The following is a 15,468-nucleotide window of genomic DNA, read 5'->3' as shown; positions in this document are numbered from 1 at the left end:
CATGACAACCCTAACCCCTATGCAGCCCTCACCTTAACCACAAGTAACCAAAGAAAATACTTTTGGGATTAGTTTTGTGATTGCATTCACAGATTTTTATAAAAATTGGGAGTCTCCTTGTGGGGACCAAAAAAAAGTCCCCATAAGGTCAAAATAACAGGTTTGTGTGGGTGCACATGGACGGGATTATTCAGCTCCCCGGGTATATGTGTCTATCATAGGAAAAAACACCATCAATACCTGACAGTAGGAAAAGGCAACGTTTGCAATTTACCAGAGGAAAAGAAAAAAAATGCAGTATACTGATTGATTATCGCTTCAAGCTAAATGTGAGTGACTTGACTTGAGTCTTCTGTCTTGCTGGGGGTACATTGTGTGCAGGCAGAGACTGCTGGCATCTCCTTTGTCAGCCCACCAGCCCTAAGCGCAACCAGCTTCATATCTGTGCCAACAGACGTCACACCAAGACCAACACCCCTAACGTCTCGGAGCAGATGAAAGTGCGATCTTGTCACGACACTCAAACACAAATACTTATATCTTACATTTCAAAGAGTTTCACAACATTAGCTTTATAAAATCATTTCTCGAAAATCTCTCCCGCAAAACATATTTTCGAATTTAATTTACCGGTCAAACAGAGGTTCCCGCTGAAAGACGCCTGGCTTATTTGGCTGTACCATAAAGGCAAAACTTTACAAGCTCTTATGGGATGTAAAACATGAAGATCACTGTCCTGCTCCTCTAGGGGGTTGTGTTCAGCGACAACTGACAACTGAGCGGGAGAAAGCCGGGTTAAACTTCCACTAAGCCTCTGCCCTGGGCAGCCCAATCCTTATCAAGGAGCAACAATCTTAAAAAAAAAAGCAACACTCAAAGTGAAGTGATTTAGCTCAAGCACATAGATCATAGTCCGAAAGCCTTTGGGGACCATAATTTGGGTCCATTCACTGCCTGTTGTTTTATGTTTCATGCCTAAGAGTTACGTGGTCGTCCACATCCCCTTAGATACTTCTGCCCCATGCTGCCTGCGTAGCCCAGCCAGTGCAAGTCTGGGCCATGAAGGGCAGCTTTCCAGTACCCAGAAAGTGCAAGCATGACTATCTAAAAGCTGGAACCCACCTTGGCCGCGGCATGCGAGAGCACAACCTGCCACCAGCACCAGCAGAAGATGGTGGGACTTTAGCGTGAGCTAGCTAGCCACTCGGAAGGTGCCAGCCATGGAGGACAGAAGGCACCCACTACGACACTCACAGCAGAAAAAATGAACAAAGAGTAATTACAAAAAAAAAAATACAGAATACCCCTGAGTTCTCGTTTGATCAGTAGTGACAGGTCATCTACTTGCAGAAAATGGAGCAACCTGGCCATCCGTGGCCAATTGTGTTTGCATGCAAAGAAGCATTCGTCATGGAGTATAGGGTGTGCATCGAGATTCCCGGGATGAGCAAAGGTGGGTGAGACCCCGAGCCACTTCGCATTCCAGCGGCCGGGACACCCAGCCAGGCCCGAACATCAAAGCCACGTCAGATCTCCTGTGACCAACACCTCAGCCTTGAGCAGAGATTTCCACTAGGCTAAAATAAACACGCACCAACAGACGAGTGCACGCAAAAGCACTCCGATCTCAGGTGGAGTAAAGCGTTCGGCTTTAACTTGAGGATTGCGAAGAATTCATTTTTTGTTGCTTCAAAAAGGAAACCGGAGACGCGGTAATTCAAAGCAGAAGTCATTCCAAACTGTCGTTTTCCGAACCTGTCTGTTTATTCAGCAACTTCATAGCAGTGCTCCCACTTCAAAAAGCTTTCCCACACACACTCACACCCTGTCTAACTTCAGTGACAGGTTTGTCTTTCTGAACACTTCGGTTCATGAAGAGGCCTGGTGTTTTAGCTTTGGGCCACCGGTAACCTGGAGCAACTCTGCAACATCACAGCGATTCTACGCTAGCCGGCAGCTGTCAGACAAATTCTAATCCCTGTCCCGGGGTGATCCCATGCCTTTTGTTCCCCCCGGGAGCAAACCTGACCTCCTGCTTGAAGAGTCCCTGCATACCTGTCCAAACTCACAGGACAGGATGGGAGGTGGGACTCAGTCTTCCCTCTCTGCAAGTAGAGGGCCTTCAACTTCAAAGACGACTCATGTCTCTTTCAAGTTGGGCTAAGAGACCTGAGACCGCTTTCTTTTCTGCCCTCGCTCATTGTTCTTCACTTCTGGCAGGACTCAACTGGGGAAGAGCTTGTTTTACAGGCCGTGATCCTCTGCCACATGCCCCACTTAGCCTGTCATCTTTTACAACAAGTCTCCACACACCTCAGGCACTAGCCGCGCGGAAGCGGTGCTGGAAGACCGTGAGTGGCGTGTGGCTCAAGCCGGCCCAGTAGCTCAGTCTTGCTCATCTCGGGGATGGACCTCTTCATTGTCACAGGGCAGGGAGGGTGGAATGGGCTCCCGGATTTATGGGGGCAGAAACAAAACAAATTGATGTCTGGTAGGTTTCATGTTGGTAGAACTGAGACTTTGGACTCTTTCAGGGTTGCAGAGGCTGTCAGACTAAGGTTCAGGAGATAGTGTATGTGTAAGAGAGAGAAAGCGAGAGAGAGAGATATGAGATGTGTGCAGCAGAGCAGGTGGAGTTCACTTCAAATTTTGATAAGAAGTCCAACCTCATCTTTTCCCTGGTCTTTGTCTCTTTGTCGTTTTCCATAGCACAGAGGACAGGTCAATCGTGAGCATCACGAATTCGGCAGGTGTGAGGGAGGGGCGTCCCAACTACCACCTTGACCTAAAGAGACCCGTGGAACCTCCACGCTTCTTATTTAATCACCTACAGATTAAATTAATCACCTTCCCCGTTAACGGACTGTTTTTTTTTTTTTTAACCTGCCGTCTTCCAGCTATCCGTCATCTTTAATTATGCCAAACATGCTGTGTCCTCGGTTTGTGCCCAGCACAAAGGCCACCGCTCAGACTTCTCACGGACACGAAGAGACAAGAGAGAGATCCGGGGAACTTCCTTGTCTGAAACCCAGAGAATGAAGGCTTGGGCTGGCCCTAGACCACAGAAACTACCACTGAAGTCCAAGGAAAACCACCCTGTATGACCTGAACAGTTAAAACCCAGGCTTTGAGGAAGACAAGAACGGTGACAGTCTTGACACCAGAATGACCTGGTCCCACACCTGAACCTGGTCACACAGCTTCCCAACCCCCCAGGCCTCCGGGGCACCCAATCTGCATTAACTCACCTATTGTGGGTGCGGTCTATACGTCACCTTGACAGACAGGTGCAATTAAAGGTCTAAAGACCTGCTTTGGTGACTGACTGCAAACTCTGCTCTCATCACGCAAATGGCTGCTCCTCTGCCACCCCCCATCACCCACAGCAAATCACTCAGGTTTGGGGTCAAAGATGAGGATGCTGTTCAGCAGCACACTTCCAGGGTTGCCTCCAGAGGTTCTTGATGGGGTGATGCCCACTTCCCTGGCTGGGACGGAACCTGCCATTTAGTTTCGATTCATGACTCAACTTTCGGTAAGATGGTACACTTGTCCTCGCTACACCTGCTAATCTTGATAGGTCCCATTCCAAAGATGTTCTAGGAGAAAAACTGGAATGTGGAGAGCAAAATCTTACAACAAAGCAAGTGAGATGCATTGTGAATGGCTGTTTAAAAAAAAGAGTTTTGAGACTTTGGCCATTCGAGCATGTGTTGTGTCAAGGAGTGGCTGAATGTCAAAGATGCAGGAGCGTGAAAAAAAAAATTAAAACCACGAGGGAATGAAAAAAAGAATCTCCAATGATTACTGCTCTGTCACGATAAAGGAGGGAATCAGAGATGAGTAGTGATTAATATTTTTTCGATTGTTTTAGCACAGGTAACCTTTGAAGCTCTCCAGGTGTGAACAGTGCTTCTCGAGGGGCTAGTCTACTGGTAAAACTGACTGATGCATGAGGTAAAGAAACGCTCTTAGTGGAAAACAAAATGGCGGCGCTAGGGGGTATGGAGGTGAGGTACAAGGAAGGATCTTTCAGGTTTGATTATACAACTGGTCACTTTAAAATCATGTAATATAATTTTCTGTAATTTTTATATGCACTATATGTAAGTCCCATCCTATTCATTTCTTAAAAGGGCAAATTATTTACTTCCAGGGAAATAAACTCTGTAACATATCATATCTTAAAATTCATGGGGAAAAAAAAATATCACATGGTCCACTATATGAAGACATCTATTCATCCATGTGAATGTGGATATTCTGCATGTTCCCAGTATCAGACTGGTTTCCTCTAGGTCCCCTGGCTTCCTCCTGCAGAACATGTAGTTAGGCTCATTGGGGTCTTTAAATTGTCCATAGAGTGTGAGTGTCTCTGTGTGTGTGTCCCCACAATGTGATAAAAACTTATTATTCTGATGATGTGGGGACCAATTTTTCAGTCCCCACAAGGGGAAACTCAATTTTATTAAAAAAAAAAATGTGTGGCTACAATTAAAAAATTAAAAATGCTAAGAGTCATTTATTTCATTTGGTTACTTATGGTTAAGGTTAGGGCTGGGTAGGGGTTAGGGTCGTCATTGTTGGGATTCGGGCTTTTCCCCATAGAAATGAATGAATAGTCCCCACAAATATATAAATACAAACACATTTGGATAGATGGATGGATGGGTGGATAGTTTGCAATACCCGACAGACTATTTACAAGGTAATAAAACTGTTACAAACACGTAAATGCGTGTGTATGCAGCCCAGGACCTGCACTAGCAATCCATAATGTCAGGCCCAAATCTACAAGCAACTTACAGTACAAGTGGGCCTGGCTGGCAATCAGGATCGCTTCAGGGTCAGCTGACTGACTGCTGCGGGAAAGCTCGTTTCCAGGGTCGAGCTGAGACAATCATGGAGAGACGCCTTAACGACAGAAGCACTGCTCTTGCTGGGTGCCTGCTCTGCTTCTATCCCAACCATAGACTCACGGGAGCCGTGATAAATGTTCAACCTTGGCTTAAAACCTGAAATCATTCCCTTTGATTGAGGCCTAAGTCCTTCTGTCAAGTTGGCTTGAGGTATCGGAGGTGAAGTAAACTCAGAAAATGGAGAAACCCACACGCCTTTACCCATAACAACCTCCTCTAAGCCACGATGGCAGAACGCCATCCTCAGGTCCAATCGGTGCCTGGAGACCGACTGGAGATGTGGCGGAGAAGGCAGGGCAAGAGAAACAGCAGCACTAGTCTTCGCTGGTGACGGCATGATGTGGAGAGACATCTCCAGGCTTTCAGTAGCAGCCTTTGGCGGCTGTGCTGGTTCTCCAGAAAATGGAGTGCCACGAAACCAGGCCGGACTTTCCATTCGCAGGTGACAAGGCTGTCAAGGTAACTCAAACACAAAATCTGTGCTGTGGTGGCAATGTCCCCACCCCCCTCCCCGTGCCCCTAAATCCTCACACATTCCTCCCCACACAAATAAACAGAACCACAATAGGCAGACAGGTTCCAACTTGGAACGCGGAGGCCCCGACATCCTGGGACACACCGTCACATGTGGGGGTGCTGGGCTGTCACAAAGAGTGTCACACACCCCTACACCAGACACAAAGGTTTGAGGTGTGCGAGAAGATAAAAAAAGAAAGAAAAAAAAAAACAGAAACGTTTAATGGTGAGTTAATATGCTGCCATCTGCTGACAAAAACACACATTGCGGTAACTATTGGCATATATCCCCCCCCCCCCAATTTCTCTGGGGAACACATGTGCAATCCAGAGTTGTATCAACGTCATTAACAGTGGATACTCATTTCAGGGTGTATTTAATACCTTATTTATCTAAGAAAATTCTGATTGCATTGTGAGTGACATGTACGGACAGGATTTCGCAAAGGAAACAGTTGTTTAGGAAAGGGAAGGGAGAGATTTTTGTATTCGCTAAGGGTGACTGCCAAGTACCTGTCAACACCAGTGACAAACCAGTCTAACCTAATAGGAAACCACGCAATAAATGGAAATTAAAATACAGCTTGGCATTGTACGCCAATCCAACTAAATTCACCTTGATGACACTTAAAAACTCCTCAAGTAAAAACAACTGTCATTCAAAACAGCGAAAGTTAATTACAAGGCAGCAATACCAGTATATAAAAATATCAAAGGATCGCCGAATGAACAGGGTATACAACTGAAGTAATGAAACTGATTTTTTTAAACAAACGACGCCAAAGGCGATTAATTCCAAAAAGATGCAACGTGTCCCCCTAGCGTCCGAACATAGTTACTGTTATTAGACAACTACTAGTTCGCGACGAGACATTTCAGTTTAACGGCTGGCAGTGTGACCGAAGGTGGCAGGTCGCAGTCTGCTGTCTCTGAGTCCACTAACCATGGCCTCTGCCACGTACAGCGCCTCTGTTATAGATAAATGCCGCTCTGAGGACTTTTTACCCAGCAGCCTGGCCATGCGGTCTGGGTTTGCAAGTGCAGACAAGCTGCGGTAGAACAGGAAACCCATTGGTCCAACAATGAGCCTATTATTGCAGTCCTGGCAGGGCCCAGTCTGGCACACCGCACTTACGCACCAGAACAGAAAGCTGTAGCGTTTTACAGCACAATAAGTTCTATATTCCTGGGTCTAAGCAGGAGTGTCTTTAACACGTGTTGGGAGGTATGCGTACTACTTATGTAAACTACTGATTGTGCCAGTGAACAAAGGAAAATGAAAAGACAGACACCTGGGATTATCCACAAAAATATATTAAAGGCTAGAAAATTAGGAGCGAGGTTCTTATCAACATCGTCAATTTAGCCAATAATTTAAAAACACTTGAATTTTTCATGCTCATTTATCCTATTTACATTGTATGCAGACCTGTAAAGAAAGCCATCATTTTCAGGAAATGGGGCTTACAGGCAAGGGCATAACTTTGGGTTGAGTACTGGGGGGTTGAGGTCTCCCCCATTTAAGGGGGTCTAAAGGGGTGTATTGGCTGGTTTTGATTATTGAGGGGGTTACAGCCCCCCATTCCCCTGTGTAATTTACGCCCACGGGTACAGGCAAGCCCAGACATCTTAGAGAGAGAGAGAGAGAGAGAGAGAGACAGACAGACAGACAGAGAGAGAGAGGCAGACAGAGAGAGAGAGGCAGACAGACAGACAGAGACAGACAACACCACAAGCCAACAGTCAAAAGGTGAGGGCATCCATTTCACTCCAAAACAAGCAAGGCCCTCTTTTCCAAATACCAGCAGGCCACCGATTTTTCCGCATGGGTGACTTTCTCTAGGAGATGCCCACAAACAAACAAAAAAGTATCTGCCATCCACTAATTATCTCCTGCTTTTGCAAAAATGAGGTACATTAACCACATCGCTAAATAATAAATAAAAATGATATTTGCAAGAATAAACCAGCCTCCCTCGCAGAACAGCTGTAAGACTATAGCTGATATACTGCCGTTTGATATTATCCCAATGACGACAACAATTAAGTGACCGCTTGACATTAGATCCATTCTGTCGTAATGGATTTTGTCAGGAAAAACTATTCATGCCGTTCAAAAATCTTTTTAATTCTACCAATTTTTGTAGTAATTCTTTCACAGAGTCCCCTCCCCCAGTGAACATGCACCCAGAGACCCTGCCCTGTAACCTAAGCTCAGCCTCTTCCGTTTGAATGTTGTAATGACCCTGTAATGAGGTCTTGCAAAATTCAGAGGTGGGATCAACTGACATGACATGGGGGGGGGGACTTATCTGCCAATAAGAATCAGGGAAGATCTGAAATATTCCAGTATTTTGGACTTCCGGCATCCAACCAAAAGGAAACAAACTCTCTCAACCAGTTTTCTAGTCTGAATTAGCAAAACCAGATAGTTCACAACTCCGTTATTATGAGAAGTTAGTTTGGGGAACACAGAACACAGCCTAAGCACAGCAGTTGGCGTCATTAAAGCCCCATCTCACCCCAGCATATAACTGTCCTCCTACCACCCAACAGGTGTTACGGAGCTATTCATACCCACACCAGCAGCTTTGTGAGTACCTTCTTCCCAAGATCTAGCTTACAACTGAGCAGTAAAACCAAAGGAAGGCGACATCTTACATAACAAGTACAACAATGGGCCATTGCAGATTCATCAAAACTAATATTCATTGTGCAATATGCAAAGATGTGAAATAAAAGTTCACTAGACGCAATTCAATAACCTGTTAAATTGTCACTTGTCAGTCCTTTAGGTTCGTTGTTTATATAATCTATTATTTATTACTTTAATAGTGTGACACCCTTTATATATTGTTTACTATTACATATGATTTACTTCTTTGCATATTGTTTACAGATTGCATATTTTTTTACTTCATATTGGTGATTTCATTGGCTTGGGAACTCCCTAATGTAATTCCGTTTTGTGTAACAATAAACATGTTTGAAAGTGAACTGAAATTGTTGAATATATAATGCTGGAATTGGCAAAGTGTCAGAATAATCATTCCATTTTAAAAAGAAAACAGAGAATTTTGATGAGGTTGACTTAAGTATAAAGAACTATTATGTGGTGGAGCATAAAATATTAAGATATAGATACACAGTGATATATAAAGTAATAGAAATATAGGTTTATTTAATCGAGTAAATATTCCAGGAAAATCAGGAGAGCTTATTGGTTAATCTTCGTGAAAACAGAATCGGACTGCTTCAATCATGATACTGGTAACATAGTATAGATACTACTTGTAACCCATACCAGTACACGTACTAGTGAATAATAAAGAATAGCCAATCTTTCCAGTAATGCTACTGGAATTCATTAAGAAATTTCTACGAGTATTTCTGAAATTACTGTCCGCTCTAATTTATCCCAACATTATTCCAAGAAAGTACACATTCAGGAAACCATTTAAAATAAACACGCCGATTAATGACAGACAGACGATTAAATGTACACGTCCCTGGCGTGGATTCATGAACTGGGAATAGCAGGGTCTTCCTGCCAAGTTCAAGCCCAAACAGAGCCGCAGTTATCGCCCGTCCCAGAACCGGAACGGGGGTGGGGCCGCTACACGTGTGGGCAAACGGGAAAGACAGGCACGGGAGCATGTTAAATTCAGTCATTATATACGTGTCAGCACCTTTCTTTGTCTATTCGACCATAAATAAAACTTCTTAATGTTACCCGAAAACGTGCATTTTGCAAGACGTCTGATTTTCCAGGCAGTCATTAACTTCTCGATTTCAGGTAAAAGAAAAATGCAGTTGTTGCCCTAGAGTTTAGATCGGTCTTATAACTTACCTCCAGAAGACACGTATCCTTCAGATTTCAGACCGCATACAGGTGATAGATATATAACATACAAATCACCCAGTTAACTCATAGTCCTGTAGATGGGAGGCGAAAATTGTGCGGATTTATCTGGTGCATGCAGACGTGAAGGAGCCATTACAGTGGAAGCGCTGCTCTTTCTCCGGGACCGGCGGTTCACAGGAGCAGGATTGAATCCTCCGTGTCTAAGCAACCGGGGAAGCAGGAGCGGTCCACCCCCCCCAGGCTCATGCCTGCCGAAAGCAGTGCCCTTTATCATAGTCTTCCGGGTTAAATACACGGGCCGTTATATCGTCACAAAATCACTGCCTACGGCTACTGCCCAGATAATGGTTACATTAAACAGAAATACCTTTCAAATGAATGAACACCTCCGTCATTTGTGTTTATTTTTTATTCATGATCTGATACTTTTATATTTAGCTGGCATATCAATCGTTTCTATGTTAAAAATATATCATGCATATATGTGAAGTATTGATTGCAATACTTGGTTTCAGTCAGTTCACCAAGTAGAGTGTTAATAATGACCGGGATCTTCAGCTTCAGGTTTCAGAACCATCTCTGGTGTCCCTAACAAAGAGGAAAGTTTGCTCGTCATGCATCTCTTCGTACTGGGTAATGTATTCGTTTTCACCGGTCCTCGTCGGTCGGTAAGTAGCGCTTAAACTACATTTCCCAGCATCCTCCCGTGATCCACGTGTCTGGCCCCGTCGATCCCCGTGACAACTTCGGAACAAGAAATAGAGGTGACCCCTCCATCAAGCACGGAGTTGGAGAGAACTTGTCGTGAGCTAATAACAGCGGAAATGGTGAGAGACTGTGCTGATGTTCTCCCTAAGTACTCTTTTTTTATGGAAGCGGTTATGCATCCAATGCTACACGTCTTAAAATAGCATTATCTGCAGGACGAAGTGGATGTTGCTTAGCTAGGTGCTTATCTAAACGCGTATTATTTTTTACTTCGCAATGCCTTTTATTGAATTTTACATAAATGGCTGCTCAGCGTCTAGCTACTTATAATGTTCTGTTAATGCATTTATATTAAGCGACGTACTAGCAGAAAATGGCTGTCCTTAACTTGATGTATTATTTAGTTAACGCGACTATTGCCCGTAACTGAGGTCAAATACGTATGTATAGGCAGCCGGAAAATTGGTGTTTTTGTAATTGAGTGTTGTGTCCTTTAGCTTGATAACGAGATACGCAAGCTACCAATCGGCATACTCTGTAGCAGTTGGGAGAAAATGATTGGATGCGTCTGATTTAATTAGAAATTCCATTCATTTCTTCGTTCGTTCATTCATTCATTCATTAATTATTCATTCACTCACAGCGTGTGGCCAAGTAGCTAAATATAGTTTGCTGCGGTGGAAAACAAGCATTTCTCACTTTATATTCATATCTGTATTCCAATAACATACGCCTGTTATTCATTAAGAAATTAACGTGTGCACACCACACGAGTGTTAGGATATCGGTGGTTTTTACAACACTATGCTGGGGTACTGTTCCCCCCCCGTTTTAAATATGATCGCTTCCTACGTCAGTCGGATGTCATGATCCGTACGCAGTATTTCGACGTCCTATTTTTAAACGCCCCATAGGCAGCCTGGACTGTAGCATTTACGCTGCTGCATTTGTCACGTTTGCTCGTTCTTCGCTAACCCTGGTATTGATGCACCTGTCTCTGTCTCACAGGCCGACCCCATTAGAGTTTTGGTTACTGGCGCAGCCGGGCAAATCGCCTATTCTCTTCTCTACAGCATCGCTAAGGGTGATGTTTTCGGCAAAGACCAGGTAAGGGTTGCCTTTTGATGGCATAGCTTAATAAGAGGCTTTTTAAAACTGTCTAACCTACAACCATACATGTATTTAAAAAATGTAATTTAATGATTCTAAAATGTAATGACAGCTTTTATGAGTTATTTGCATAACTACTAGAAAGGTGTTGCAGACGTTTATTTGTGTATTTTTAAATTCCCCCTCTACCAGCCCATCATCCTCCTCCTCCTTGACATCCCACCGATGTTGCCGGTCCTGGATGGTGTTGTCATGGAGCTGCAGGACTGTGCCCTGCCACTCCTGAGAGGTAGGCCTCACTCCCCCCATCCCTTTTGAAGCCACTTATGCAGATTAGAACTTTGGGGGAGGGGGGGGGGCTTTGTTTTCACTGTTTCCTTCACAAATTGTTGTATGACAATGGAATTTACAGAATCAGATATTTGCTATAGGCATCTGTCTTCTTCTGATGCACATTCTCATTTCCTATCAGAGGTCATCCCAACAGCCAAGGAGGATGTGGGGTTCAAGGACCTGGATGCCGCCGTCTTGGTGGGCTCCATGCCCAGGAAAGAGGGTATGGAGAGGAAGGACCTGCTGAAGGCTAACGTGAACATCTTCAAGTCTCAGGGGGCAGCTCTGGAAAAGTACTCCAAGAAGACCGTGAAGGTAACTTACCATCAGCGAGCCAGGAGCAGAAGGTCGCTCAGTGTAAATGGCATTTGCCAGGGTCACCTTCCCTACAATTCTTCCCAAAGCTCTTGGATATTGGTGGCGGTGTTTTGTATCATTAATTTTTTGCTCGTTTTTTAAATGACGCAGGTTCTGGTTGTTGGAAACCCTGCCAACACAAACTGCTTGATTGCTGCAAAATCTGCCCCATCCATCCCCAAGGAGAACTTCTCCTGCCTGACCCGCCTGGATCACAACAGGGCCCGCTCTCAGGTGTGCGGCCTCCCGTATGAGTGAGGCCGGCCTTTGGGACCTCATCCCATGCATGCGAATGCTGTCTTACAGCCATGTAGAGACACGGAAGTCTGGTTGGATAAATTATTGATGAGCAGACCATGCATCCACAAGGCTTACGGAATAATCATAATGTTTTATGGCTCTACTGACATACCTCTGAGGTATTTTCAGGTGTCTCTATGACACACAGTGTGAGGTAACCAAGGTCACTACTTACACTCTAGGTGGCGATACGTGTGGGCGTGCCTGCGGACAACGTGAAGAACGTCATCATCTGGGGGAACCACTCCTCTACCCAGTATCCTGATGTCCACCACGCCAAGGTCAACATCCAGGGTTCAGAAGTGAACGTCTTTGATGCTGTGAAGGATGACAGCTGGCTTAAGGGCGATTTCATTTCCGTGAGTTGATTCTTCTCCCCTACATCTATATAAACATTTGTTTCTGTCAGTCAACATGATAACCTTTCCAGCATATCTTGCTTCTCTTTTGCTGCTGGTATTAACAATTCTAATCTTGGACTCGTACAATGTAAGCAAGCTTGCATTGGGGGATATTAATTCTGAATGCTATCCATAAATCGGAGAAAGAAATGGACTTTTGCAGCAGTTTTCTCAAGGGTTGCAGACATTTGATGGAGATGTAGAAATATGAATCTGTCCAGTATTGTAATATCAGTCGTTTTGTCTGTGTCACCTAGACCGTGCAGCAGCGTGGAGCTGCTGTCATCAAGGCCAGGAAGCTCTCCAGTGCCATGTCTGCAGCAAAGGCCATCTGTGACCACATGAGGGACATCTGGTTTGGCACTCCAGAGGTCAGCGTCGTATACTGGGTGTCCCCCTGTGTCACATGGGCCACCCGTCTAACAGAAGCTGTTTCCCAATTTCTTTCACTGTCCTTTAGGGGGAGTTTATCTCCATGGGTGTTTACTCCAGTGGGAACTCCTATGGCGTTCCTGAAGACCTCATCTACTCCTTCCCAGTTGTGATCAAGGTATGGCTCATGAACTTCATGAATGGCTCACTGTATAACATCTCTAGAGGTTCTTTCTTCAGGGACATAATATTTACACTTAAGGATACTGTTGGCGTAGAGAGATTGACCGCAGTAAGTCGATATTGAAGTGTTGCCTGTTCTGGGAATAAGATCATTTTGGTCTGAAGTGCCCATTTCCCAGTGTCTTTGAATGGAGGTCTCTTACTTCCTATATATTTTTTTTTTTCCTCCCTTTCCCAGGACAAGTCCTGGAAGATTGTCGATGGGCTGCCCATCAAAGACTTCTCCAGAGAGAAGATGGATGTTACGGCAGCAGAGCTGGTGGAGGAGAGGGACACCGCCGTCTCCTTCTTGGGGGTCTGACTAGGTCCACCACAAATCTCAAAGCAACATTTAGACCCCCAGAAACCCCCTGACCCTCGTCTGTAAACAACTCCAGCTGTTCCCTGTGTGTTTGTGTCACGTTAAGCTTTAATTCAGAGAGTATTGTAACAATTGGTCCAGATGTTGGTCAGAAGGGTCTTGGGAGTTTTAGTCAAGTACTGTAATGCAGTAGTTACTCATGACAGTGATAACCTGTTACATTCAACAATAAAAACACAACCCTACAAACATGTCCTGATTATTCTGTTGCCGTCTGGAGTTCCTGTTGTCAGTTCCTGGACTATACTTAGCAATATTCAGTGAGTTACTACTGAATGAATGTAACTGTGTAAGATTACACAGTGCGAAACAAACATAATATCTTTTGGAAGTAGAACAGGGAGATGGGGAAGTGGATGATGCAATGAAGGAATTTATTTGCAGTCATTGTGATATTAAAAGTTATACCACGCAGTACAACAGGTGGGCAATCTTATCGAGAAAGGGCCGCTGTGTGTGCGGGTTTTCACTGCAACTCCATAGATTACTAATTAGAGGACTGATTGGCTGAGGAGTCCTCACACCTGGGTTTGAACAGCTGACCTTGAAGGTTATCCCAAAGACCTACACACTAGCCCTTTGCAGATAAGATAGGCCTTGCCTGTAGTACAACTTTATCTGACCATCGATTGTGAGTATGTTAGAGTATGAAGTGAGTTTAAGGGTTTGAGTGGAATATATTTTTGTATAGGACCTTTCACAGAGTCACTCCAAGATGTTTTACATGGGTGTGTTGTAATACATTGCAAAAACTAAAAATAAGGACCAGCTTCACTCCCAATTTTATTTCATTTCAGTGTGCTGGACCATAATACTGAGTCATTAAAATAAAGAAGGCCACACTTTGCATGATCAGTTATGTTTGTGTCTTTCAAAATATCTCCACAAAGATGCGTTTCGGCGAGAACACTGAAAGCACTAATCTGAGACGCATCTGTGTGGATCAAAGAAAACAAACCTGATCATGCAAAGAATGACCACGTGTTGTAATACATTCCTACTTCATTCATACAGAATACTTCAAAAACGGATATGGAAAGACAAAGAGATTAAAGAGAGAAAGCTAGATGACAACAGAGGAGATAAACTCCCAAGTAGGGAGAAAAGAACCTACCCCCCAGACCTGCTTACTAAAAGCAAGGTGTAAATTGTGATCAAGGTCAAAGCCATCAAGTCTATCAATGAGACATTGTTCTCCTAACCTTGAGGTTCCTCTAAAAAATCCATGCCCCCCCCCCCCACATCTTACAAACAGATTATGGAAAGAGCTGTAAGTTTGATTTTAACACCTTTTGACTATAAGGATTGGAAACACACCGATGTAGGATTTGTGGAGCAGTGGAGCCCGTTTCCTCACACGTTCAGTCCGGGGGGGTTGAATCTTCCCCTGCTTTGTGGGTATGGAGTTTGCATAGATGTACCTCCCACAGTCCAGTGACATGCAGTTTGATGAACTGTTTTTTTTCTGAATTTCCCCGTGTGTGAGTGTCTGTGCTCTGCAATCGACTGTGATGGCGTCCAGGTGCTTCCTGAGCACCAAGCACCCAGCAACACTGTACTGTATAGGCAGTTAGGAGATGGATTGTCTAGCGTTCAATGAAAACACTACTACAAGCTTTCTGATTTTCCAGTCTCATGAGCAGTTTTCCTTTATTTATTTGTGAAACATTACTGAATGACATTTGAATGTGTGTTGGAACATCTTGCAGAGGGTAGTAAGCAATGGCCGGGAGAGAGAGTTTAATATTGGGAGGGACAAAACATAATAATTCAATGCCAAAAGTCAATTTATAGGGGGTGTAAATGAAGCCAAATTAAATATTCGGGGTACACGTTCCCCCTAGGTGCTACTCGCAGGCCACCGTTGGTGTTCGTATTGAATACCGGTTATTGTAAAGCCATTCCATTACTTTCCACATGGTGTCGCACTAGCGCTACTGAAAATTATTTGGTCCCTTAATCCCCATTATTCAGGAAAAGGAA

At 44.3% G+C, this 15,468-nt stretch overlaps 2 protein-coding genes across 2 annotated transcripts in view; one reads left to right on the top strand and one right to left on the bottom strand.

Moving 5' to 3' along the window:
• Nucleotides 1-9,583, bottom strand: part of wdpcp (WD repeat containing planar cell polarity effector) — a 32,208-nt gene extending 22,625 nt beyond the window's left edge. The window contains exon 1 of the mRNA XM_072709524.1: nt 9,286-9,583. The gene's annotated coding sequence lies outside the window, so the exon portion shown is untranslated. The remainder of the gene's footprint in view (nt 1-9,285) is intronic.
• A 395-nt stretch (nt 9,584-9,978) lies between these two features.
• Nucleotides 9,979-13,674, top strand: mdh1ab (malate dehydrogenase 1Ab, NAD (soluble)). Its single transcript, XM_023841971.2, has 9 exons — nt 9,979-10,127; nt 11,017-11,115; nt 11,311-11,407; nt 11,591-11,766; nt 11,920-12,042; nt 12,291-12,467; nt 12,767-12,880; nt 12,970-13,059; nt 13,303-13,674. The coding sequence occupies exons 1-9, from the start codon at nt 10,125-10,127 to the stop codon at nt 13,423-13,425; spliced, it is 1,002 nt and encodes a 333-aa protein (XP_023697739.1). The 5' UTR covers nt 9,979-10,124; the 3' UTR covers nt 13,426-13,674.
• Nucleotides 13,675-15,468: the final 1,794 nt, after the last annotated feature.

This window comes from Paramormyrops kingsleyae, chromosome 3, assembly GCF_048594095.1.
Source record: "Paramormyrops kingsleyae isolate MSU_618 chromosome 3, PKINGS_0.4, whole genome shotgun sequence".
NCBI classification, from domain to species: Eukaryota; Metazoa; Chordata; class Actinopteri; order Osteoglossiformes; family Mormyridae; genus Paramormyrops; species Paramormyrops kingsleyae.
Note: the sequence above shows the minus strand (reverse complement) of the source record. Positions and strands in the feature narration are given on the sequence as shown.